Source organism: Zootermopsis nevadensis, unplaced genomic scaffold (genome assembly GCF_977971745.1).
Source record: "Zootermopsis nevadensis isolate Lab colony 2312 unplaced genomic scaffold, Znev_1.0 Znev_ptg000012l, whole genome shotgun sequence".
NCBI lineage: Eukaryota > Metazoa > Arthropoda > Insecta > Blattodea > Termopsidae > Zootermopsis > Zootermopsis nevadensis.
The window spans coordinates 1,655,158-1,681,065 of NW_028259144.1; the positions used below are offsets into that span (position 1 = coordinate 1,655,158).

The 25,908-nt window shown below is 42.8% G+C and overlaps 1 protein-coding gene across 5 annotated transcripts in view; it reads left to right on the plus strand.

The window, feature by feature from the left end:
• LOC110840254 (putative E3 ubiquitin-protein ligase sinah) overlaps window positions 1-25,908 on the plus strand; it is a 516,698-nt gene that overhangs the window by 221,736 nt on the left and 269,054 nt on the right. The window contains exon 1 of one of the 5 annotated variants that reach the window (XM_087348271.1): window positions 18,188-18,400. The exons of the other annotated variants lie outside the window; for them this stretch is intronic. Coding sequence (XP_087204397.1) covers window positions 18,398-18,400 — 3 coding nt within the window. The 5' untranslated portion in view covers window positions 18,188-18,397. Of the gene's footprint in view, window positions 1-18,187; window positions 18,401-25,908 lie in introns of those variants that run through there. 5 annotated transcript variants of the gene reach the window in all.

Consider the following 25,908-nt stretch of genomic DNA (forward strand, 5'->3'; position numbering starts at 1 on the left):
GCTTCCATCCTAAGAATTATTTACATGAGATCTCTTATTCTTCTTCTAGTTTGCAGATTCTGTTCTTCTAAAACCGCGCTTCATATCCGTGCAGAAGAAATTGCAGTCACAGTAAAGGAAGTAAAGAGAGAGTGTAATAACCAGGGGAATGTAATACGAAACAAAAAAAAATTCTACTGTGCATATCAAAGGCCAGTGACCCCCCCCCCCCCCCACTCTCAATCCTCCAGCCTACCAGCACACATTTGATGACATAACACAGGGATAGTGCCTTATAGAGCTTATCAGGACCACAGATAACACAAATGGAAATCGAAACGACTTTTTTACGCCCCAGGAGTTATTAAAATCGCGTCTTGAAACTCCTCTAATGTCCCTATTAATATCTGCTGTTGTCACTTCGTGCAAGAAGGCGACAAGTCTAAGGAAAACATTTTTTTCTACAAGACTGGTCCACCCTAATCCGAATATTGGCTCATTTATCGACGATTTATGAATCACGTAGACTCGTAGGTTGATATAAAAGTTTCGGAGAGACATATTGTCTCCATCTTCAGTGCGAAACTTTGGTATCGACATACGATTCTGCACAGTGTCATAACCCAGAAGAAAAACATCGTCACATTTGTCTAATTTAACCCTTTTAGTGAAGATTTAATTTTAAAAATAGCCTTGTATTCTAGCCTGTAATTTCCAGTTCTGATAATGTACAATATTTAGCCTAAACGCTTAGTAGACGGCTGAAGAATTTATCAGCATTGCCTGTTATGAGGTACCTTTCTTTTTTCAGAAGTAGATGAGGTATCTGAGCGAGTTATCTGTTTAATAGCATGGAAAGGTTAAATATTTACATGCGAAGTCAAAATGTACGTTATATAATTTATAAAACGTTGCCATGGAAATGTGAGTCTGTGCAGTTTTTGAATCAGTTAACTACGGAGCCTATAGAATTTCTGATATATACCAAAAAAAAAAATTAAAATAAATTTCTACGAAAGGGTTTTTGTGGTTCATGAATGCAGACGATGAGGCGTAGGTATACTTCATTTCCTTGGCAATTTTTACAACCTCGCCTCGTTTTTATGTCTCTGCTCTCAAGAATCGTCCCCAGCGTCCCCAAACAGATGACGGTCGGTCGACCGCATCAACTGTTTTTATTATTCAGTTCCCCTGGTGCGGATTCCGCGACGTTTTCAAATGATACGTTAAGGTCTTGAAATGTAATTGCGATAAGTCTAGCGCTCCATTATTATTATTCATAACGTAGGTGACACCTCCAGTAGATACGGTGATACATTACTAGCTGGGGATTTAGAGATAAAATTAATACATTTTCTCGTGGTAACTGTACGTCATGTGTAGTGCAACGCTGCTTAGATACAAAGGTCAGATTCGGCCTTGTCGCATAAATAACTGACATACATATAATTGTATGTCAGTTCCGTTTTACCGTTGTTATCAAGTTTTATAACATTTAACTCGTATTAGTGACGAAGATTTAAAACAATCAAGTATAAATCAAGATATCCGTCTTCTGGGTTGTTGGCGCTGTGTAGTCTAGTCGATGTTTACCAACGTTTCAGAGGTCATACTGCCTCCATCATCAGGGCGGTGAATATGAAGATTTCTGTCTTCTGGGTTATTGCGCTGTGTAGTCTGGTCGATGTTAACCAACGTTTCAGAGGTCATACTGCCTCCATCATCAGGGCGGTGAATATGAAGATTTCTGTCTTCTGGGTTATTGCGCTGTGTAGTCTGGTCGATGTTAACCAACGTTTCAGAGGTCATACTGCCTCCATCATCAGGGCGGTGAATATGAAGATTTCTGTCTTCTGGGTTATTGCGCTGTGTAGTCTGGTCGATGTTTACCAACGTTTCGGAGGTCCTACTGCCTCCGTCATCAGGGCGATGAGTATGAAGATTTCCGTCTTCTGGGTTGTTGCGCTGTGTAGTCTGGTCGATGTTAACCAACGTTTCAGAGGTCATACTGCCTCCATCATCAGGGCGGTGAATATGAAGATTTCTGTCTTCTGGGTTATTGCGCTGTGTAGTCTGGTCGATGTTAACCAACGTTTCAGAGGTCATACTGCCTCCGTCATCAGGGCGATGAGTATGAAGATTTCCGTCTTCTGGGTTATTGCGCTGTGTAGTCTGGTCGATGTTAACCAACGTTTCAGAGGTCATACTGCCTCCATCATCAGGGCGATGAGTATGAAGATTTCTGTCTTCTGGGTTATTGCGCTGTGTAGTCTGGTCGATGTTAACCAACGTTTCAGAGGTCATACTGCCTCCATCATCAGGGCGGTGAATATGAAGATTTCTGTCTTCTGGGTTATTGCGCTGTGTAGTCTGGTCGATGTTTACCAACGTTTCGGAGGTCCTACTGCCTCCGTCATCAGGGCGATGAGTATGAAGATTTCCGTCTTCTGGGTTATTGCGCTGTGTAGTCTGGTCGATGTTAACCAACGTTTCAGAGGTCATACTGCCTCCGTCATCAGGGCGATGAGTATGAAGATTTCTGTCTTCTGGGTTATTGCGCTGTGTAGTCTGGTCGATGTTAACCAACGTTTCAGAGGTCATACTGCCTCCATCATCAGGGCGGTGAATATGAAGATTTCTGTCTTCTGGGTTATTGCGCTGTGTAGTCTGGTCGATGTTTACCAACGTTTCGGAGGTCCTACTGCCTCCGTCATCAGGGCGATGAGTATGAAGATTTCCGTCTTCTGGGTTGTTGCGCTGTGTAGTCTGGTCGATGTTAACCAACGTTTCAGAGGTCATACTGCCTCCATCATCAGGGCGGTGAATATGAAGATTTCTGTCTTCTGGGTTATTGCGCTGTGTAGTCTGGTCGATGTTAACCAACGTTTCAGAGGTCATACTGCCTCCGTCATCAGGGCGATGAGTATGAAGATTTCTGTCTTCTGGGTTGTTACGCTGTGTAGTCTAGTCGATGTTAACCAACGTTTCAGAGGTCATACTGCCTCCATCATCAGGGCGGTGAATATGAAGATTTCTGTCTTCTGGGTTATTGCGCTGTGTAGTCTGGTCGATGTTAACCAACGTTTCAGAGGTCATACTGCCTCCATCATCAGGGCGGTGAATATGAAGATTTCTGTCTTCTGGGTTATTGCGCTGTGTAGTCTGGTCGATGTTAACCAACGTTTCAGAGGTCATACTGCCTCCATCATCAGGGCGGTGAATATGAAGATTTCTGTCTTCTGGGTTATTGCGCTGTGTAGTCTGGTCGATGTTTACCAACGTTTCGGAGGTCCTACTGCCTCCGTCATCAGGGCGATGAGTATGAAGATTTCCGTCTTCTGGGTTGTTGCGCTGTGTAGTCTGGTCGATGTTAACCAACGTTTCAGAGGTCATACTGCCTCCATCATCAGGGCGGTGAATATGAAGATTTCTGTCTTCTGGGTTATTGCGCTGTGTAGTCTGGTCGATGTTAACCAACGTTTCAGAGGTCATACTGCCTCCGTCATCAGGGCGATGAGTATGAAGATTTCCGTCTTCTGGGTTGTTGCGCTGTGTAGTCTGGTCGATGTTAACCAACGTTTCAGAGGTCATACTGCCTCCATCATCAGGGCGATGAATATGAAGATTTCTGTCTTCTGGGTTATTGCGCTGTGTAGTCTGGTCGATGTTAACCAACGTTTCAGAGGTCATACTGCCTCCGTCATCAGGGCGATGAGTATGAAGATTTCCGTCTTCTGGGTTGTTGCGCTGTGTAGTCTGGTCGATGTTAACCAACGTTTCAGAGGTCATACTGCCTCCGTCATCAGGGCGATGAGTATGAAGATTTCCGTCTTCTGGGTTGTTGCGCTGTGTAGTCTGGTCGATGTTAACCAACGTTTCAGAGGTCATACTGCCTCCGTCATCAGGGCGATGAGTATGAAGATTTCCGTCTTCTGGGTTGTTGCGCTGTGTAGTCTGGTCGATGTTAACCAACGTTTCAGAGGTCATACTGCCTCCGTCATCAGGGCGATGAGTATGAAGATTTCCGTCTTCTGGGTTGTTGCGCTGTGTAGTCTGGTCGATGTTAACCAACGTTTCAGAGGTCATACTGCCTCCATCATCAGGGCGATGAGTATGAAGATTTCTGTCTTCTGGGTTATTGCGCTGTGTAGTCTGGTCGATGTTAACCAACGTTTCAGAGGTCATACTGCCTCCGTCATCAGGGCGATGAGTATGAAGATTTCCGTCTTCTGGGTTGTTGCGCTGTGTAGTCTGGTCGATGTTAACCAACGTTTCAGAGGTCATACTGCCTCCGTCATCAGGGCGATGAGTATGAAGATTTCCGTCTTCTGGGTTGTTGCGCTGTGTAGTCTGGTCGATGTTAACCAACGTTTCAGAGGTCCTACTGCCTCCGTCATCAGGGCGATGAGTATGAAGATTTCCGTCTTCTGGGTTGTTGCGCTGTGTAGTCTGGTCGATGTTAACCAACGTTTCAGAGGTCATACTGCCTCCATCATCAGGGCGGTGAATATGAAGATTTCTGTCTTCTGGGTTATTGCGCTGTGTAGTCTGGTCGATGTTAACCAACGTTTCAGAGGTCATACTGCCTCCGTCATCAGGGCGATGAGTATGAAGATTTCCGTCTTCTGGGTTGTTGCGCTGTGTAGTCTGGTCGATGTTAACCAACGTTTCAGAGGTCATACTGCCTCCATCATCAGGGCGATGAATATGAAGATTTCTGTCTTCTGGGTTATTGCGCTGTGTAGTCTGGTCGATGTTAACCAACGTTTCAGAGGTCATACTGCCTCCGTCATCAGGGCGATGAGTATGAAGATTTCCGTCTTCTGGGTTGTTGCGCTGTGTAGTCTGGTCGATGTTAACCAACGTTTCAGAGGTCATACTGCCTCCGTCATCAGGGCGATGAGTATGAAGATTTCCGTCTTCTGGGTTGTTGCGCTGTGTAGTCTGGTCGATGTTAACCAACGTTTCAGAGGTCATACTGCCTCCGTCATCAGGGCGATGAGTATGAAGATTTCCGTCTTCTGGGTTGTTGCGCTGTGTAGTCTGGTCGATGTTAACCAACGTTTCAGAGGTCATACTGCCTCCATCATCAGGGCGATGAGTATGAAGATTTCTGTCTTCTGGGTTATTGCGCTGTGTAGTCTGGTCGATGTTAACCAACGTTTCAGAGGTCATACTGCCTCCGTCATCAGGGCGATGAGTATGAAGATTTCCGTCTTCTGGGTTGTTGCGCTGTGTAGTCTGGTCGATGTTAACCAACGTTTCAGAGGTCATACTGCCTCCGTCATCAGGGCGATGAGTATGAAGATTTCCGTCTTCTGGGTTGTTGCGCTGTGTAGTCTGGTCGATGTTAACCAACGTTTCAGAGGTCATACTGCCTCCATCATCAGGGCGATGAGTATGAAGATTTCTGTCTTCTGGGTTATTGCGCTGTGTAGTCTGGTCGATGTTAACCAACGTTTCAGAGGTCATACTGCCTCCGTCATCAGGGCGATGAGTATGAAGATTTCCGTCTTCTGGGTTGTTGCGCTGTGTAGTCTGGTCGATGTTAACCAACGTTTCAGAGGTCATACTGCCTCCGTCATCAGGGCGATGAGTATGAAGATTTCCGTCTTCTGGGTTGTTGCGCTGTGTAGTCTGGTCGATGTTAACCAACGTTTCAGAGGTCATACTGCCTCCGTCATCAGGGCGATGAGTATGAAGATTTCCGTCTTCTGGGTTGTTGCGCTGTGTAGTCTGGTCGATGTTAACCAACGTTTCAGAGGTCATACTGCCTCCGTCATCAGGGCGATGAGTATGAAGATTTCCGTCTTCTGGGTTGTTGCGCTGTGTAGTCTGGTCGATGTTAACCAACGTTTCAGAGGTCATACTGCCTCCATCATCAGGGCGATGAGTATGAAGATTTCTGTCTTCTGGGTTATTGCGCTGTGTAGTCTGGTCGATGTTAACCAACGTTTCAGAGGTCATACTGCCTCCGTCATCAGGGCGATGAGTATGAAGATTTCCGTCTTCTGGGTTGTTGCGCTGTGTAGTCTGGTCGATGTTAACCAACGTTTCAGAGGTCATACTGCCTCCATCATCAGGGCGATGAGTATGAAGATTTCTGTCTTCTGGGTTATTGCGCTGTGTAGTCTGGTCGATGTTAACCAACGTTTCAGAGGTCATACTGCCTCCGTCATCAGGGCGATGAGTATGAAGATTTCCGTCTTATGGGTTGTTGCGCTGTGTAGTCTGGTCGATGTTAACCAACGTTTCAGAGGTCATACTGCCTCCATCATCAGGGCGGTGAATATGAAGATTTCTGTCTTCTGGGTTATTGCGCTGTGTAGTCTGGTCGATGTTAACCAACGTTTCAGAGGTCATACTGCCTCCGTCATCAGGGCGATGAGTATGAAGATTTCCGTCTTCTGGGTTGTTGCGCTGTGTAGTCTGGTCGATGTTAACCAACGTTTCAGAGGTCATACTGCCTCCATCATCAGGGCGGTGAATATGAAGATTTCTGTCTTCTGGGTTATTGCGCTGTGTAGTCTGGTCGATGTTAACCAACGTTTCAGAGGTCATACTGCCTCCATCATCAGGGCGATGAGTATGAAGATTTCTGTCTTCTGGGTTATTGCGCTGTGTAGTCTGGTCGATGTTAACCAACGTTTCAGAGGTCATACTGCCTCCATCATCAGGGCGGTGAATATGAAGATTTCTGTCTTCTGGGTTATTGCGCTGTGTAGTCTGGTCGATGTTAACCAACGTTTCAGAGGTCATACTGCCTCCGTCATCAGGGCGATGAGTATGAAGATTTCCGTCTTCTGGGTTGTTGCGCTGTGTAGTCTGGTCGATGTTAACCAACGTTTCAGAGGTCATACTGCCTCCATCATCAGGGCGGTGAATATGAAGATTTCTGTCTTCTGGGTTATTGCGCTGTGTAGTCTGGTCGATGTTAACCAACGTTTCAGAGGTCATACTGCCTCCGTCATCAGGGCGATGAGTATGAAGATTTCCGTCTTCTGGGTTGTTGCGCTGTGTAGTCTGGTCGATGTTAACCAACGTTTCAGAGGTCATACTGCCTCCATCATCAGGGCGGTGAATATGAAGATTTCTGTCTTCTGGGTTATTGCGCTGTGTAGTCTGGTCGATGTTAACCAACGTTTCAGAGGTCATACTGCCTCCGTCATCAGGGCGATGAGTATGAAGATTTCCGTCTTCTGGGTTGTTGCGCTGTGTAGTCTGGTCGATGTTAACCAACGTTTCAGAGGTCATACTGCCTCCATCATCAGGGCGATGAATATGAAGATTTCTGTCTTCTGGGTTATTGCGCTGTGTAGTCTGGTCGATGTTAACCAACGTTTCAGAGGTCATACTGCCTCCGTCATCAGGGCGATGAGTATGAAGATTTCCGTCTTCTGGGTTGTTGCGCTGTGTAGTCTGGTCGATGTTAACCAACGTTTCAGAGGTCATACTGCCTCCGTCATCAGGGCGATGAGTATGAAGATTTCCGTCTTCTGGGTTGTTGCGCTGTGTAGTCTGGTCGATGTTAACCAACGTTTCAGAGGTCATACTGCCTCCGTCATCAGGGCGATGAGTATGAAGATTTCCGTCTTCTGGGTTGTTGCGCTGTGTAGTCTGGTCGATGTTAACCAACGTTTCAGAGGTCATACTGCCTCCGTCATCAGGGCGATGAATATGAAGATTTCTGTCTTCTGGGTTATTGCGCTGTGTAGTCTGGTCGATGTTAACCAACGTTTCAGAGGTCATACTGCCTCCGTCATCAGGGCGATGAGTATGAAGATTTCCGTCTTCTGGGTTGTTGCGCTGTGTAGTCTGGTCGATGTTAACCAACGTTTCAGAGGTCATACTGCCTCCGTCATCAGGGCGATGAGTATGAAGATTTCCGTCTTCTGGGTTGTTGCGCTGTGTAGTCTGGTCGATGTTAACCAACGTTTCAGAGGTCATACTGCCTCCATCATCAGGGCGATGAATATGAAGATTTCTGTCTTCTGGGTTATTGCGCTGTGTAGTCTGGTCGATGTTAACCAACGTTTCAGAGGTCATACTGCCTCCGTCATCAGGGCGATGAGTATGAAGATTTCCGTCTTCTGGGTTGTTGCGCTGTGTAGTCTGGTCGATGTTAACCAACGTTTCAGAGGTCATACTGCCTCCATCATCAGGGCGATGAATATGAAGATTTCTGTCTTCTGGGTTATTGCGCTGTGTAGTCTGGTCGATGTTAACCAACGTTTCAGAGGTCATACTGCCTCCATCATCAGGGCGGTGAATATGAAGATTTCTGTCTTCTGGGTTATTGCGCTGTGTAGTCTGGTCGATGTTAACCAACGTTTCAGAGGTCATACTGCCTCCGTCATCAGGGCGATGAGTATGAAGATTTCCGTCTTCTGGGTTGTTGCGCTGTGTAGTCTGGTCGATGTTAACCAACGTTTCAGAGGTCATACTGCCTCCATCATCAGGGCGGTGAATATGAAGATTTCTGTCTTCTGGGTTATTGCGCTGTGTAGTCTGGTCGATGTTAACCAACGTTTCAGAGGTCATACTGCCTCCGTCATCAGGGCGATGAGTATGAAGATTTCCGTCTTCTGGGTTGTTGCGCTGTGTAGTCTGGTCGATGTTAACCAACGTTTCAGAGGTCATACTGCCTCCATCATCAGGGCGATGAATATGAAGATTTCTGTCTTCTGGGTTATTGCGCTGTGTAGTCTGGTCGATGTTAACCAACGTTTCAGAGGTCATACTGCCTCCGTCATCAGGGCGATGAGTATGAAGATTTCCGTCTTCTGGGTTGTTGCGCTGTGTAGTCTGGTCGATGTTAACCAACGTTTCAGAGGTCATACTGCCTCCGTCATCAGGGCGATGAGTATGAAGATTTCCGTCTTCTGGGTTGTTGCGCTGTGTAGTCTGGTCGATGTTAACCAACGTTTCAGAGGTCATACTGCCTCCGTCATCAGGGCGATGAGTATGAAGATTTCCGTCTTCTGGGTTGTTGCGCTGTGTAGTCTGGTCGATGTTAACCAACGTTTCAGAGGTCATACTGCCTCCGTCATCAGGGCGATGAGTATGAAGATTTCCGTCTTCTGGGTTGTTGCGCTGTGTAGTCTGGTCGATGTTAACCAACGTTTCAGAGGTCATACTGCCTCCGTCATCAGGGCGATGAGTATGAAGATTTCCGTCTTCTGGGTTGTTGCGCTGTGTAGTCTGGTCGATGTTAACCAACGTTTCAGAGGTCATACTGCCTCCGTCATCAGGGCGATGAGTATGAAGATTTCCGTCTTCTGGGTTGTTGCGCTGTGTAGTCTGGTCGATGTTAACCAACGTTTCAGAGGTCATACTGCCTCCGTCATCAGGGCGATGAGTATGAAGATTGCTGTCTTCTGGGTTATTGCGCTGTGTAGTCTGGTCGATGTTAACCAACGTTTCAGAGGTCATACTGCCTCCGTCATCAGGGCGATGAGTATGAAGATTTCCGTCTTCTGGGTTGTTGCGCTGTGTAGTCTGGTCGATGTTAACCAACGTTTCAGAGGTCATACTGCCTCCGTCATCAGGGCGATGAGTATGAAGATTTCCGTCTTCTGGGTTGTTGCGCTGTGTAGTCTGGTCGATGTTAACCAACGTTTCAGAGGTCATACTGCCTCCATCATCAGGGCGATGAATATGAAGATTTCTGTCTTCTGGGTTATTGCGCTGTGTAGTCTGGTCGATGTTAACCAACGTTTCAGAGGTCATACTGCCTCCATCATCAGGGCGGTGAATATGAAGATTTCTGTCTTCTGGGTTATTGCGCTGTGTAGTCTGGTCGATGTTAACCAACGTTTCAGAGGTCATACTGCCTCCGTCATCAGGGCGATGAGTATGAAGATTTCCGTCTTCTGGGTTGTTGCGCTGTGTAGTCTGGTCGATGTTAACCAACGTTTCAGAGGTCATACTGCCTCCATCATCAGGGCGGTGAATATGAAGATTTCTGTCTTCTGGGTTATTGCGCTGTGTAGTCTGGTCGATGTTAACCAACGTTTCAGAGGTCATACTGCCTCCGTCATCAGGGCGATGAGTATGAAGATTTCCGTCTTCTGGGTTGTTGCGCTGTGTAGTCTGGTCGATGTTAACCAACGTTTCAGAGGTCATACTGCCTCCATCATCAGGGCGATGAATATGAAGATTTCTGTCTTCTGGGTTATTGCGCTGTGTAGTCTGGTCGATGTTAACCAACGTTTCAGAGGTCATACTGCCTCCGTCATCAGGGCGATGAGTATGAAGATTTCCGTCTTCTGGGTTGTTGCGCTGTGTAGTCTGGTCGATGTTAACCAACGTTTCAGAGGTCATACTGCCTCCGTCATCAGGGCGATGAGTATGAAGATTTCCGTCTTCTGGGTTGTTGCGCTGTGTAGTCTGGTCGATGTTAACCAACGTTTCAGAGGTCATACTGCCTCCATCATCAGGGCGATGAATATGAAGATTTCTGTCTTCTGGGTTATTGCGCTGTGTAGTCTGGTCGATGTTAACCAACGTTTCAGAGGTCATACTGCCTCCGTCATCAGGGCGATGAGTATGAAGATTTCCGTCTTCTGGGTTGTTGCGCTGTGTAGTCTGGTCGATGTTAACCAACGTTTCAGAGGTCATACTGCCTCCATCATCAGGGCGATGAATATGAAGATTTCTGTCTTCTGGGTTATTGCGCTGTGTAGTCTGGTCGATGTTAACCAACGTTTCAGAGGTCATACTGCCTCCGTCATCAGGGCGATGAGTATGAAGATTTCTGTCTTATGGGTTGTTGCGCTGTGTAGTCTGGTCGATGTTAACCAACGTTTCAGAGGTCATACTGCCTCCATCATCAGGGCGGTGAATATGAAGATTTCTGTCTTCTGGGTTATTGCGCTGTGTAGTCTGGTCGATGTTAACCAACGTTTCAGAGGTCATACTGCCTCCGTCATCAGGGCGATGAGTATGAAGATTTCCGTCTTCTGGGTTGTTGCGCTGTGTAGTCTGGTCGATGTTAACCAACGTTTCAGAGGTCATACTGCCTCCGTCATCAGAGTATGAAGATTTCCGTCTTCTGGGTTGTTGCGCTGTGTAGTTTGGTCGATGCTAACCAACGTTTCGGAGGTCATACTGCCTCCGTCATCAGGGCGATGAGTATGAAGATTTCCGTCTTCTGGGTTGTTGCGGAGTATGACCTCTGAAACGTTGGTTAACATCGACCAGACTACACAGCGCAATAACCCAGAAGACGGATATCTTCATACTCACCGCTGTGAGAACCTCAAGTCTTACAAGTATAAATCAAATGCTATCGTCAATATTCGTCTAATTTCTGACTGTTTACTCACTTTATTTTATGTAAAATTCATCCAAACGTTAGTCAGTAACAACAGTGATGAAGTGTAAGCAGAATTGGCTTAAACAGATTTGTCCTTAACGATTTTGCGAACAACAGACGTTCATTTATTCCGGATAACAGGTCTGTATGTTGTTATCACAGCATCGAATCACATTATGGAAAATGAATTGGTAAGGATAAGTAAGGAAGCTATCCTGTCTTAGTAGGATTTGAGGTTTTCACAGCTGTGAGTCCGCAGTCTCGTAGAACATTACCGACGTTTCAGAGGCCCTTGCTGTGTTCATCATCAGGGCGATGAAACGTTGTTAGACTTCTATCAGACTACACTGCGCTAAAACCCAGAAGACAGCCATCTTCTATCCTGGCTTGTTTCATGTATCCCAGTGTTTGTCTGAAGTGACTGAGGCAAACCACGAAGAATTTCAGTCAGGATAGACGGTCTCAGAGCCGAGATTCTAACCCAGGACCTAACGAATACAAAGCAGGAGTGCTAACCACTCAGTCACAACATTCGGTAAACAATGTGTAATTAAAATGAAGTATAGATACATCATTAAAGTCCTTGACTCTTGATGATGTGTGACGCTAATGAACTTTGGCCCCTGCACCAGACAAGTGATGTTCCGTCTTCCTTGAAGATTTCAGGATTTGCCGAGTTTATGGTCTTGATGAGGGCGTGGTACCATGATCCACAGATTTAGGTGGGGGGGGGGGTTGTTCTGCGTTTTATAGAGGGGGGTTTATTATGGGGTAATATCCCCCGTCTCTAACAGGGGGTTGAGCTTACAATTTACGTTGGGTTTTATAGCATTTTAAGGAAGGCGTATTTTTGTGACATTGATGCCAAAATTTCTTCAAAAAAAAAAAAAAATAAAAAAATGAGGAATAAAGAAATAAAAATTGTTTGTGTATTAGACAGGAGATATGATACTTCAGGAGGAGGGGAGATATTTTAAAATTAGAGCAGTGTTTTATGGTGATTGAACTAACTTCCAGATCCAATTTTCTGGGCTCTTACAGCTATCCTGTTAGAGTCTCTTAAAAATTTTCCTCTATAGCTTTTCCGTGAAGAAAAAAGAAAATAAAACGCAAAATTACTTTCTTGTTGTATGGAAATAATTCCGCGACGTGGGTGCTCCTGGTGGCCAATAACTGAGTTAACTTTACAATCACCATGGCAATGGCAGTGTCTGACAAGAGACGATCACATTTTAAATTGCACCCCCCTCCCCCCGCCCCTCAAATATACTTTCCTGGGTAAAATATTTGAAGCGAGGTAGAAGAAGGAAGGGTAGGAAGTTGCTTCGAGTTTCTTGTCTCTGTGGTGCCTTCTTCATGTCGAAGAATTTGCTAAATCTACTGTTCAGAGCCATCTGCTTTAATAATCACTGATTCTGCGTTATGCCCACACAGGTTAATTGTTGTTTCCGCATGATTCTTAAAAAAAAAACATTGTCCAGAATTACTGTTGTCATCGGAACGCGTTGAGTTTTCTCTGCGGTACGGACTGAATTATTAAATATTGTTTAGGTAAGACTTGGCTTAAAATTGTTTAAAAAATTATGAGGTGGTATGTTAAAATATTATACAAGCGTCTTCAGAACTTCCTCCCAGCCTTGTAACTTACAGGTGACTTATTTCCGTTCTGCCAACAAATGTCAGTTGTGTCGTCGTCGCAACCCTTTCAACCATCCATGACAACAATACTTCAAATTAACTCCTCCTGCCAGCAACCCGTCTGTTGTCTGAACCACCCCCACCCCCCACCCCCCATCCCCCGTCCAATTAATAAGCTTGAGGTACGATGGAAAATTGAGAGCCTATTAGTGAAAACAGATTCCCAATGGAGTTACATCCCCTACCTGCTTCAACCCTTCACTGACTTCGCGAACAGATAATCGTGAGGGTTGATGGGCTTAAGAGGGTGTCTTGGGGGTTGTAAGCTGATTTATGAAGCAGGGATACTTCTGAAAGAAACAGAAAAATTATGAAGTTAATGACTGTGTGTATCAGTGATTATTACTAAGGGCATTGTGTCCGAATCATACTTGGTTTCTGTAGCTTACTGAAGTGATATGAACTTATCCATTTATTCTGATATTTTGAGACCTACGAGCTGAAGACTACTGCTTAAAAATGAGTAAAATAAGTCTTCCGTCTCCCTCCCCCCTCAGTCTGTCTAACCTCTAAGTCTGTCACTCATTTTGAAAGAGAAAAATTTTGCAGGAGGGCCAGAAAAAATTATATAATGAGATTAACAATTTATACTCTTCATTAAATACAGTGTGTGCCATTTAAAACGCAAAACAGAGGATCAGGTCCGACCCACCCCCGCGTCTAATCGACTCTCCCATCCTTCCCCGAGTCTCCTCGAGTCAAGGTCACCCTGACTGCTAGGCCGCTGCTCCATATATGAAATTCACTTTAATATTATCCTTCCAGCTAGGACTCGGATTTCCATTTGGTACACGTTAGAAGAATTCTTGGCCGTGCATTTTTATTCGTCTGTGGCAGAATTTCATTGCCTGCGGGTTGTGCTCGTAACAAGGGGACACAGACCCGTGTGGGTCAGGCCTTCCGACCCAGACCTCTTGCTGTGCTGTGCATTGCGCTTGGAACACGTGTGCGGATTCAAATTAGCGGCTGGGGGGCGCAGTTCCCATTCGGTGCCACGCAAACAAGTGTTTTCAATTCGTTACCGCTTCGCTGTTGTTTGTTTGACTTCTCGGCGTCTCATGATTCACCACCAGGTGTCAAACTCCACCGCTTCCTCCCCGTATTTTACCTCCTCCTTCCTACTCTTCAAATTCGCCTCGACTTTCTTCCTTTGTTTCATTTATTCGCTGTTGATTTACATTCATTAGTTAAATCAATATGCATGTTCAGGGATGCCAACAGACTTTCTCCGGGAACTGAACCCAGGCTGTTCAACCCTCATCGCGTGATTGTACCCACTCAACTGTAACATTCACTTCATCTGGACATGAATAATGACTGACAGCTCGTTCATATAGACGACTGACGTCATAACCGCAAAATTTTGCACGCGACCTCACGGGACGTCTTCATCCCGCGGTGGTACCAATGAAATGGTTCTTTATGGCCTATTAATTAGAGCGTGGTGGGTGGTTGCTACTGGAGCTGAGGTCTCCAGTCATTTAGCGACTAGGGTGATGATGACGATGATGACAGTAATAGCAATAATAATAGATGTAATGGTAAATTAATCGTAATGTTTTCCGTGTAAGTGATTATTATACCATGAAGGCATGCAAATGGGAGTGAAGTAGGATCTTTATTCTAACCTCGGTACTAGTTTCACGCTCCGGCCTCTGTAACCCCCCTCCCCGGGACATCATGTTTATTAACATTATAAATGGATATCTGGAATTACTCTTGTGCGCAGGATCACGTAGAAATTTGAGAAAGTGAAAATTGTGTTTCGTTTAACAAATGGATTGACACAGAAACACAGGGAACGTATTCAAATTTATGTGCTCTTAAAAACATGTCCATGTTATTAGACCGGTTCTGAGTGAAGATGTTAGACGTATTTCTCTCAAAAAAGAAGCCTTCCGACAAAAATACCCTCTGCTGCTGTTTCCTGAACCGCGACTCGTTAAAACTTGAGGACCTATGATATAGGGGCCATGTCGTATGAACGTAATAAATTAACGTAATTAATAAAGTCCCATGGTCATATCCTAGGAGACTTCCTCGTTTTCCACGTTGACATATGACAGGAAGTCGACTTGGAGTGTTCTTTCTCGCTGGTCTTGACGTCATGAAACACGTATCACCTTCCGCGGGGCCACCGCATACCTCAATTGTGAGTGCAGTTGTCATGGATACCACTGCACAGCCGCCTGGGAACAACAAAAGATCAGATAATTGCGACCGGAACTCCACCTGTGTTCAGATCATAAAGGCGGCCATGGAACTGGGCTCTTTACAATACCAAAGGTAATTAACGGTGTTACGGATGAACCGATGCGTTCCTCCCCTCTAACACTATAAAACACCCCTTACTAAACCACCCTTCAAACAAACGTCACCGAATTTTTGTCATCGTAGCTTGAGTTTTTCCCCTCTTTCCACCCCTCACTCTTTTGTTAGCTTCAAGTTACCCCTGCCAAACATTGGTCACCGCATCGGAATTGACAAAGCTTCTGCAGCGCCCATTGTCGAAAGCGGGGATTAGAGGCGACACAACGCTGCGTGTTTGAGGTTATAGACGACACTTCGCCTCATTGCCTGCCTTCAATATGGCGACGAAACAATAGAACAATCTGTCAGTACTGTCGACCATTGTTTCATTTGTTTGTAGTCTATTGTTTAATTTGAAGCCTTCTTTTGGATTGAGGACATCTGAACGGTGATTTGCGTGCTGTAGAATTTGATGCCAAAAGTTTTCGTGATGATAAAAAATTAATGGAATTTTACGAAACGATGCAGGAATTTTAAAAACTAGAAGGGGATTTTTAACATGTAAAATACAAATAATTTATGTGGAAGAATCTCTAGGGTTTTATTTAAGAAAGCATTTTCAAAATTTAATCAGAAGAAACTCCATTGCATTTCACATTGTGTTTGTTGAAATATGTTGTCCACATATTATTTCCACCCCTGGAATGTGGCGTAACTCGCGAAAAGGTTAGTAACTTACACATTAAATTAGGAGACGTTCAGTTCTTTGTGTATTTTTCCAGACGTTGTCCTAAAAATATAATTGCCTAAAAATTAGGTTATTATCGTCTATGCCAGTGGTATTCAACCTGGGGTACGCGAAGACATATTAGGGGGTACGTGAATTTTAAAAAAATATATATATTATTTTATGATAAACACTGAATAATCAGTAATGTAATTTATTTAATTTATTTTAGATGTAATTATATAATATGTTTAACTTGAATTATACACCAACAACTTTGGGGGTACAAAGTCGAAAAGAAATTATATCTGGGGGTACGGGAACAAATAATTTTGAATACCACTGGTCTATGCTACTGCAGCTAAGAAAAAATTCCCAAATCTTTCAGTTCGTCGGAATGCTGGCCGGCATTAGAAAAACTCTCCATTGAATTCTGTGCAATGTCAAATTGTTCTGAACTTGAACCTTTAAGAAATAATTGAACGCACTGTTTTTAGACTCATAAATATCCCCTCTGAAATAAAAATCTGTGGCCCTCTTTTAGGTGCCTGTAGAAAAATTTTCGTCCCTTACCGGGGAATCGAAACCTGGTCATCCGGCCCACACCAAACCACTCGGTTACTGAAGTGTTCTGAATTTTTGCATGCAGTAAGTTATAGTATTATTAAACACCCTATGCCTGTTGAACTTTCCGAAGGCAAAGAGGTACGAGAATAAAGAAATAACCCTTGTATTCTTTTTGTTTTCCGAACTTTTATAACCATGTAAATCCGCTTTGTATCTCCTTTATCTTTCCCTCTTGCCAGCATCGCAGCTGCTGCTTTCCAGACTCTTCCCCGTTTGAGAAGACGCGGTAGGCTACCTGCCATTCAATTCAATCATGCCTTGCGATAGGATGTCATCGTACACCTTACACAGCCTGTGCAGATAACATGGATGCTTGTTTTCCCAGGAACATGGTATATTGAAGAAACAAATCCAATTTCTTCCAATCTCCGCTTTTCGTTTTAATCTTGGGTGGACTTTTTTTTACATATATACTATATTATTCTGCTTCTTGTTTGAGGGTTTATACGGAATATCCACAGTGAAATGTTTCCATATAAGGTTTTTGATCTTATTTGTTTGGAGACGAGGGTTTTATAAAAAGGGAAATATGATTTATTTTCTCATCCATGTAATAAATAAAGCCTATTACATGAATAACAGCAAAATAAGCTTCCAGTTCTTCTACGGACTATCTGATGATGTTGATGTAAGGAAAAAATCAAATCCTAGTGGGTCCACGCGCGTGTACTTGTAAAGTAATTGTAACGTAATCACGACGGTGATTCGATAGTCAGCTGTTCCGATAACTTTATGTCATTTTCTGGTTGATAACATATGTGTTGTTTCCGTCTCCCCCCCTCCCCTCCCCGCAAATAGAGGTTACAGCCATCATTGTTCCGAGAATGAGTTAAATCAATGTTCTGTTCCTTTGCATAAAATGGTGATTGGTTTTAAAATTCAAAGTTGTATCCCTGCAGGAAATATTGATTCGATATCGTGGTTGAGGCCTTTCGTTATTATACATTACAGCAATCGCCTTGAATATCTTGTAATTACTTCTTCCTGGATCATAATTAACATCATGGTCCTTCTTGGGAATTTAATTTAAGAAATTTCCCACATATTATGAAACCCGAAGGTTCATTACCGTGTCCACAAGAACCCGCCACCAGTCCCTACCCTGAGCCACATTAATCCAATATACATCCTTAAACCCTCTTTCCCTTGATTCATTTTAATATTATCCTCCCATCTACTCCTAGGTCCTTCGAGTGGTCTCGTACCTTTAGGGTTTTCAACGGGTAAATTTGTAGTTTTGTGAAATCGTTGTTTTATGGAATAGACAGATAGTCCTAAACCCAAGGGAGAAATGTTTGTCTGTCAGACGTTCGAACTTCATAACAAGATTTTGATTAAATATTTAAGTATAAATTCCTTCAATTAAACATTGTAATAACATACAAAATTACCCTGCATACCGGGCCATAAGATTTCATATTGTCATCTCAGAATATTTGGTTTCGATTATCGATTATGTCAGAGAGCGCCGGTGTCTAATTTTGTTTCTAGTCTTGAGTTCTGTCATCTGTGACTTCTCGCCTGACGTCATGCGTGCCGTGGACAAGGGAAGAAATGGCGGGCTTCGGAAAGTTCCGCGTATTTTTACCGTCGATTTGCGTGTGAAATAAGTAGTTTAAGAAGTGTTTTGTGAGTGTTAAAGAAGAATATTTTGCTCAAAGTTACAGTGTCATGGACTGCTGAATATATCTGCAACACGTTCAATCCTGTCAGACCTTTCTGTTGTGTAGCTATTTGTTCCAAGGTCATCTCTGTGCAACTCTTGGGTTAGGGCGGCCTGCCTGCACCTGAGTCTTCCCATGGTGAGTCTTGAAAAGCATTGTACAGTACTCACAAAGTAAATTGTATCACAGATAGACGTCTAATTCAAAAACATCCTATTTACTTACTACGAAAACTACAGTCTAGGTTAAATACATTACAACGTTTGCCTAACTAAATAACTAACTTAACAGTAAGTAAGGACTGGGATAATTACATAACGAATAACTTCATAATTTGTCTCTTTACCAAGTACAGTAAAACCTCTCTAAGTTGGACACCTGGTGTTCCACGAAAATGTGTCCAACTTACAGGGGTGTCCAAGATAGAGAGGGAAATGGAAAATTTCTCTCAGGTTGTGGTGTAATGACAATGTAATATACTTACGTACACTGACTACTGTAGGCTTGCTTGAATTAAGAATTAATGACAATAATATTAATAATAATCTTTTGAAGCCCACTCCCATGCATTGCACATTACACCCCAGCCTCAATAACATTTTCTAAAGTTAATTCCACCAACACAGTCTGAACTCAAATGCAAACACAGTACTGATGGAGTTAAAACTGTGTCTTCTTCAATACTGTAGTCCAATTAAGGGTTCAGCAAAAGAATAGTTTAACACCAGCAATGCATTCCAATGATGGGTTCAATGTCCATAAGATAATCCTCCAGAGAGGAGGCATTCATCAGTCAGAAATTCAAAACAACGAAATACGTAACTGAAAAAGTTTCCCTGAAAAGCATCGAAGTTAAGTGCATGAACCTGTCCAACTTACAACAAAAGGGGTGTCCAAGTTCCAGGATAAAGGGGTGACCAAGATATAAGGTATTGTGGACATGTAAAATTATAGGATATTAGCCGGTTCCAATTAGAAGTGTCTAATATAAAGGGGTGTCCAAGTTACAGGATGAAAGGTGTCCAACTTTACTGTACATGGCATATTGTGGAACAACAACTTACTTTACTTTAGTAAGTACGTAACTTATAAGGGAGATGAAATAAAGTGGGTGTTAAGATGAAGGACGTGAAGTGTGCATGGATGAGATAAAAATATACATACAAATCTAAGTTGGACAGACTGATGATGATAATATTAAAACGGATTGAAAATAAATTGGGTGTGAGGAGGATGAGCATAAGATTTATCTGGCCAGTGGCGGGCTTTTGTGTAGGAGGTGATGTACTTGGCAACGTCTTGAATGACTTAGCGACTGTTAGCTTCTGAAGAACAATTCTGTTCCATGGAATTATTTATGGATGTATTAAACAACAGCACAGGAGATGCTGGATCAATTAATGCTTTTTCTTAAATGCTTCTTAAAATAATCTCTAAATTTAATTAAAGTGAATTAAAGCAAAGCGGTCCCACTACATGCCATTCAGTCACTTGGGGGGAGAGGCGAGGAGAGGATAGCGTCACGCCCTGGCCGCTCTTAACCCCCGAGAAGGAACCTGGGTACCCTCTGGGAAAAGAAAGTGAAACGCACTGGCTTGCACTAAATATTCGAAATAAGTGTAAGTGAACGGGTAACTGAAATGCCTTTTGCGTTATTGGACGGAAAACACGAACTTTGAGCTAGTCGCTGCCTCTTGGTTCTCAACTCGACGAGCTCAAAAGATAAAACCAAATCTTATCTGGACATAAGCCTTTGACTGACGTCTAAGGAGGCTATTTATTCAAGATAACCAAAGACACAAAAATGCCTTGTTGACTGGAAAAAGTAATCATAGAAATCGCCACAGATTATTTGACTGATGAATTTTAAGAACGTTTTAGCTGTGACCTGATTCGCTCATTCATGTGACCTCTGTGTATCGAAGTCCTACAGAATGTGTGAGAGATTGAGTTCGTGGCGTTATTTAATAGTGTTGTTCAACTTATTGGCTTGTGTGAGCAACGTGGCTGATTTCTGTCACAGACACGCCCAGAATCCGCCCGGTATTCCGTCATTTTTCGTGGGTAAATTTTCCAGAGCGTGAAGCCAACCAATGACCTCGTGCATAATCCAGGGTCTTTATTGAAAATTGTTTGGCTCAAAGTCTCTCATCTGTGGTCTTAATAATATGTAATTATGGACTCGCGGGAAAACTGTTGCAACATTCATGGACTTAGCTGTACTCTGTCCCAAGCCAGACTGCTCGGCGCCACCGCAACCCAACCTTGGGTCCGCATCAGTGTTGCCACATCCTCCGACTTCAGGTCCAGTCGTCTTGCAGCCAAAATGTTGCTTGTTCCTAAAAGTGAAATCGTATTAATATCCAGGCCAGGTTTTCATTTCTGAAGCCGATTTTGAAAAATAAATTTAAAAAAAAAAAACTCACATTTTGTTGTGTAGAGCCACAAGTCGACTATATTGGTTGGCCCTTTCGAGGTCAAATGTTCACTTCAACTAAATTCTGTACAAATAAACAACGTCTGTTGTTGTCAAAGACGTTTCAGCTGACAAGGGGTGAACCCATGGGGGCTAATCCCAACCCCTAACTACGCCAACAGGAGTAGCATATTATGCTTTTAAAATTACAGATGTGTCCATTTATTGCTTTAAACTAAAATCCAACAAGAAACGTCGGGAGTGGGTGGTTTCGTTTTGCGTGCGTTCTTGGCTCAAAGATTTTTGAGGACGCGCGGAGAGTTGTAAAGACGCTTTTGCAGACTGTGTTTAATCCGGACACCAGATCTCGATGGCAATCTTAAGGACTGTGGCGTGAACTGAGGACGAAGGCGATACGTTTCTCCAAGGTCTCACAGGGTCACAGTTTAAAATGCCATGACAGAAATACTTTCACTCCAAATACTTTCTGCGTTTAGGACACTGAACTCAAATAAAGTCTGTGTTAATTTGTCTGAAACATTCGGGTTGTTTTATACGAATGCAGTGACAAGCTACTGGCTACATGACCTTGGTTCGAGTCCCGATAACGGTACTGATTATTCTCTCTTTCACACCTCCATACGTCTTCATGGTGTATTACATCAGGGAATTAATGTCCTTAATTTCTGTACGGCAACTTCTCATCTCGGTCGGGTAAATTATGATGTCACGACATTCGTTTAGAGGTTTATTAAAATTTATCCACTGATTTAGAAGTTACACGCAGACATATTAGTGGCAGAATCTTGATCTCTCATTGGAAGGAATTTGCTTAGTGAGTCATAAAAATATTTTGCTCGTATTAAATAGTCTGCGTGCCGCGTTAAACGCCATATTTTAGTTAACACGTCATTCCTCCGGGGTTTTTTGTCCTCCCCCTCCCCCCCCCCCACAATCGTAACAAGTGGCCTCTGGTATGCATTCATTACCGGGTGACGTAGAACGTTCCAGTGCCATATCGTTGCCACGCTGTCTGCCGTAGCTGCTTCGTGAATCATGTCCTCATACACGTGACGTTCAGCTGTTATCAGTTTGACATTTACAAATTGCAAGCAGCTTCTTGATAACAGCATAAGTTAACTTAAATCCGACGACGTGAGACAAGTCACGCTGTGGTCACTATGACTACGGAGCGTTATCTTGTAATAATTTAGAGGTATTTAATACACAGTTAATTAACGTAATTTTGTGACTCATATAAGTTCAACCAGTAAGCAAGAAGGCTATTAAAATATTCCTTGTTGCCCAGGTGAAAGTTTAGACTCTGAATGATCATACATTACAGATGTAAGAAGGAAAAGTTAAGTTGTCCCCGATTAAAATATATAATAAAATTCAGGTCAATACACAAACTTTATTTAGATGTTAAAATTTAAAATTTAAATGTTAAAATTTAAAATTTAAATTTGCGCCATTCATCACTATAACGATGTTACAATAGAGCGCCTTCATTCACTTCACTACATGTTTCGATGCAAAGCATCATCTTCAGGTGTTGTCTTTTAAAACTACTTTATATTATAATGCATGTCTTTCAATATATTCGTCCGTTTTGAGGCGCTCTATTGTAACATCGTTATAGTGATGAATGGCGCAAATTTAAATTTTAAATTTTAACATTTAAATTTTAAATTTTAACATCTAAATAAAGTTTATGTATTGACCTGAATTTTATTATATATTTTAATCATAAAACACAAACATGACGCATGTAAACCTTAAACTTAATAATTGTCCCCGATGCTTAATTAAGCACCAGACTTTGCAGACGTGTGTGTGTGTGTGTGGGAATTGAGGTATAGCTCCACACATGCCTAGCATATCACCTTCACCGCTCTGGCATTCTACCAGACCTGTCGTGTCATTTGTGTGGCCTCCAAGAAGCTATGAATAGGGATCATCTCCAGCACTGCCCAGCTCTGTCCAAAACGATAGAATGTGATAGATACTGGGAAACGAGGAACCTTATGAGTCAATATTATGTTTCATCTCTTTGTCTTATTTTGGAGATTTTAAAAATTCTGTCTAGAGGTTGTATTTAGGTCAATGATATAAAATCAATTTACTTGTCATTAGAAAATAATAATAGTAATAACATTCTTGATCTCTGTATTGGATGGAGATCAGTGTGGACAGGAGGCTGAGGAGATATGGACCTTGTGCAGAAGGGGAAACTGCCCTCCTGGGGGTCATTATGCTCGATGAACTGTCTGGGTTCTATAGACACAATCAGTATTAATGCACATTCGTAATTGATGTCATGAAATTAACATCTTTCACTCGAAATTTCATTTGTTTGCATGGAGATGGGATTGTTCCTATTTCAACCCAATTTCACTTTTTCACCTTAGAGTGAATAAAATGAACGTGTGTTAATTGGGTTTATTTGGGCGAGGTTTGGGTGGAGTGGCGGGTTATGTTAAAGGACGGAGAATTTTTTGAGAGCGGTTATCAGCTTTTGAAAAATGTTTCTGCACCATCTGAGCCACATTTTTTATTTTTTTTATTTATAGAAAGGACGAAAGCTCGTTTTGAGGACCGCTGTTGTATGTTGCAACACATTCGCTGTTCTGAATGAAAGGAAACAGATTGTGATAACTGAGCAAACGAACAGTCAACTGTTTGCTTACGTCAGTATTCGTTCTTCTATTGTTTTACAGCTGTGATAAAACAATACGCAATTTATATGAGCCGTGTTATGTGTTACACTGACGTTCATTGCAGATGGGACGGTAGATCAGATTCTGAGACGATAAATTGAATGATGTTGATTTTAAGAGTTTGAGTCATCTATTGTGGTCAAAGGAACTGGAAGAGTTTATAAGGTACTAATTGTTCCGTTACTTTACAGGAGATGCTGTTGTAAACCAAGGAAATTTCAAGTCATCGTTATTTTATCGGTGTTCGATCCTGGTATATCTGTGTAGGTGTATGGCGTATTATCGATGTTGCTGCCGGGTGTTCACACGTGCTTGACTGCATGAGTACGCCATTCATGCGATTAAAAAAAAAATTAAATTAAATTGTGACAGTATCGATAGGTATTTTGTTGGCGCATTTGGCAGTAATCTGGCTTTGGTCGCCGAGAAGGAACTTTCACATTTAATTTACTTCATAAGGAAAGAGGCAGTCTTCTGGATGTTGTGCCTTGTAGTCTGGTAGAAGGTTACTGACATTCAGCGTCTCAAAACGGAATCCGCTCCATGCAGTTGCGAATTTCTTTATCGTGTAATTTTCTCCAGTCAACAACAAATCAATCTGTTTGGAATAAGAACATTTTCCTTGTTTTAAAGTAGCTAATTGCTTGCGTTATTTCTTAGGTGTAAGTGAATAACTCTCAGTCTTTGCTTGTCGCGTCTTCCTTTGTCTGAAGCCATAAAGGACGACAGAATTTAAAACTGAGTTCCTTTAAAATGAAAGTTAACATTTTTCTGAATGCATTCGTCTCTTGAGTTCATCACGATCCCAGATTTTTAAAAGAAAATAGACCTAGAAACCGAAGGGGATTAATACAAAGAATTTTTGCCTTGAGCAGTGTTCAGAAATGAATATTCAGAGTTGAGGCAATTTCTCTCATTTCTTGGTTTCGATTTGCTGGTCGAAGAATGCAACGAGAAGCTAAGTGGTGCCAATGGAATGTCATCTGCTTTATTTTATTTATTTAGTGTTCTGTCTGACGACAGGTCCATATGAACAGGATCCTTCCATCCTTTTCTCGGACTGGGACCTGTTCATATACGTTCTTGGCAGATGATCCAGAAGTGGTTTGCCATTGCCTTCTTCTGTGTGTGAATGGAGTAATTGTTGGGATGCCACGGAGGAAAACTCCGTGTTGCCTAGACCACGGCCTTGCCCAACACATGTTATAAATTCGGGCACCGCCGGGAATCGAACCCGAGACCCCAGGATTACAAGGCCAGCGTTCTAACCGCTAGACCACCGTGGTGTGTTTGTCATCTGCTACTGACAAAGAAATATCTCCTGTCATATCGTCATATTAATAGAATCGTGTGACAAGGTGCGGTTTTGCAGGTTGCTGTCCTCTAAGGGGAATGCAGACTTTGTGTTTGCTGTTCTCCCACCGAAGGTCACACGCGGTTCAGTGATTGGCAGATTTGCTTTGAAGTCGGTCGTGCTGTTTAGGGAAATAATCTCTGTTTGTTCAAGAATCACGTAAATACACTCTGTGGGAAGAATGTAGAGATGGTGATCGTTGAAACAGGCGGTGCATACAGTTACCACTACACAACGAATAGCTTCATAATTAATCTCTTCTATCGAAGATGGCTGCCTTCAGAGTTGTAGCGCCGTTTAGTCTGGGTAGAAGCTTACCGAAGTTTCAGAGGGACTTGCTGCTTCCATTATCAGGGCGATGAGTGCTGATAATGGAGACTACACGGCGCTACAACCCAGAAGACAGTCATCTTCACTGTTGCCGGCGTGAGAACCTTAAAATACTATGAAATATTATTACCGATGCTTATTATATCAAAAAAGGATGCTGTGGACGAAGCTGATTGGTCGCTTCGGAGACGTGAAAAATGGCTACATAATTTTGGTAGGAATACCCCGAAGGAAAAAGCTACTTGGAAGACCTAGGCATGGATAGGAGGGAAATATTTAAATGTATGATTTGCACAGTTCGGGGATGTGGAATGGATTCACGATTTTGAAGCTTTGGATTCCGTGAAAGCAGAGAATGTCTTGTCTAGATGAGCGACTGTAAGCTTCGTAGGATAGACTGTGGTGCGTGCAGTTTCTTTAATCTGGTCTCTTAACATACACGATGAGATTTTTCTGAAGAAATGTTCATTAACAATTGTATATATATAACATAAAATTCAGAATTACTTTTAAGACGCGTAATTTTTTTATGACGTTTTATTATGCTTATTGTCTAACAGAATGTGAGAGAAAATGATTTCTGACCGCTTTGTGACACTAATGTTACATTTTCGGAATAATAAATTAGTGTTAAGGAATTTTGGAGAAGAGGACAGATTGTACTCGATTGAAGTGCGCTATACGTCTCTTTGTTTAAAGCCTCACGGACGGAAAGACAAGCTCTTCCCCCCCCCCCCCCCCACCTATAATCCATAAGTACACTGATCAATATTCAGGTTTCAATGCATGTGTCTTGAAAATATCCTGACACAAATACATCCAGTTT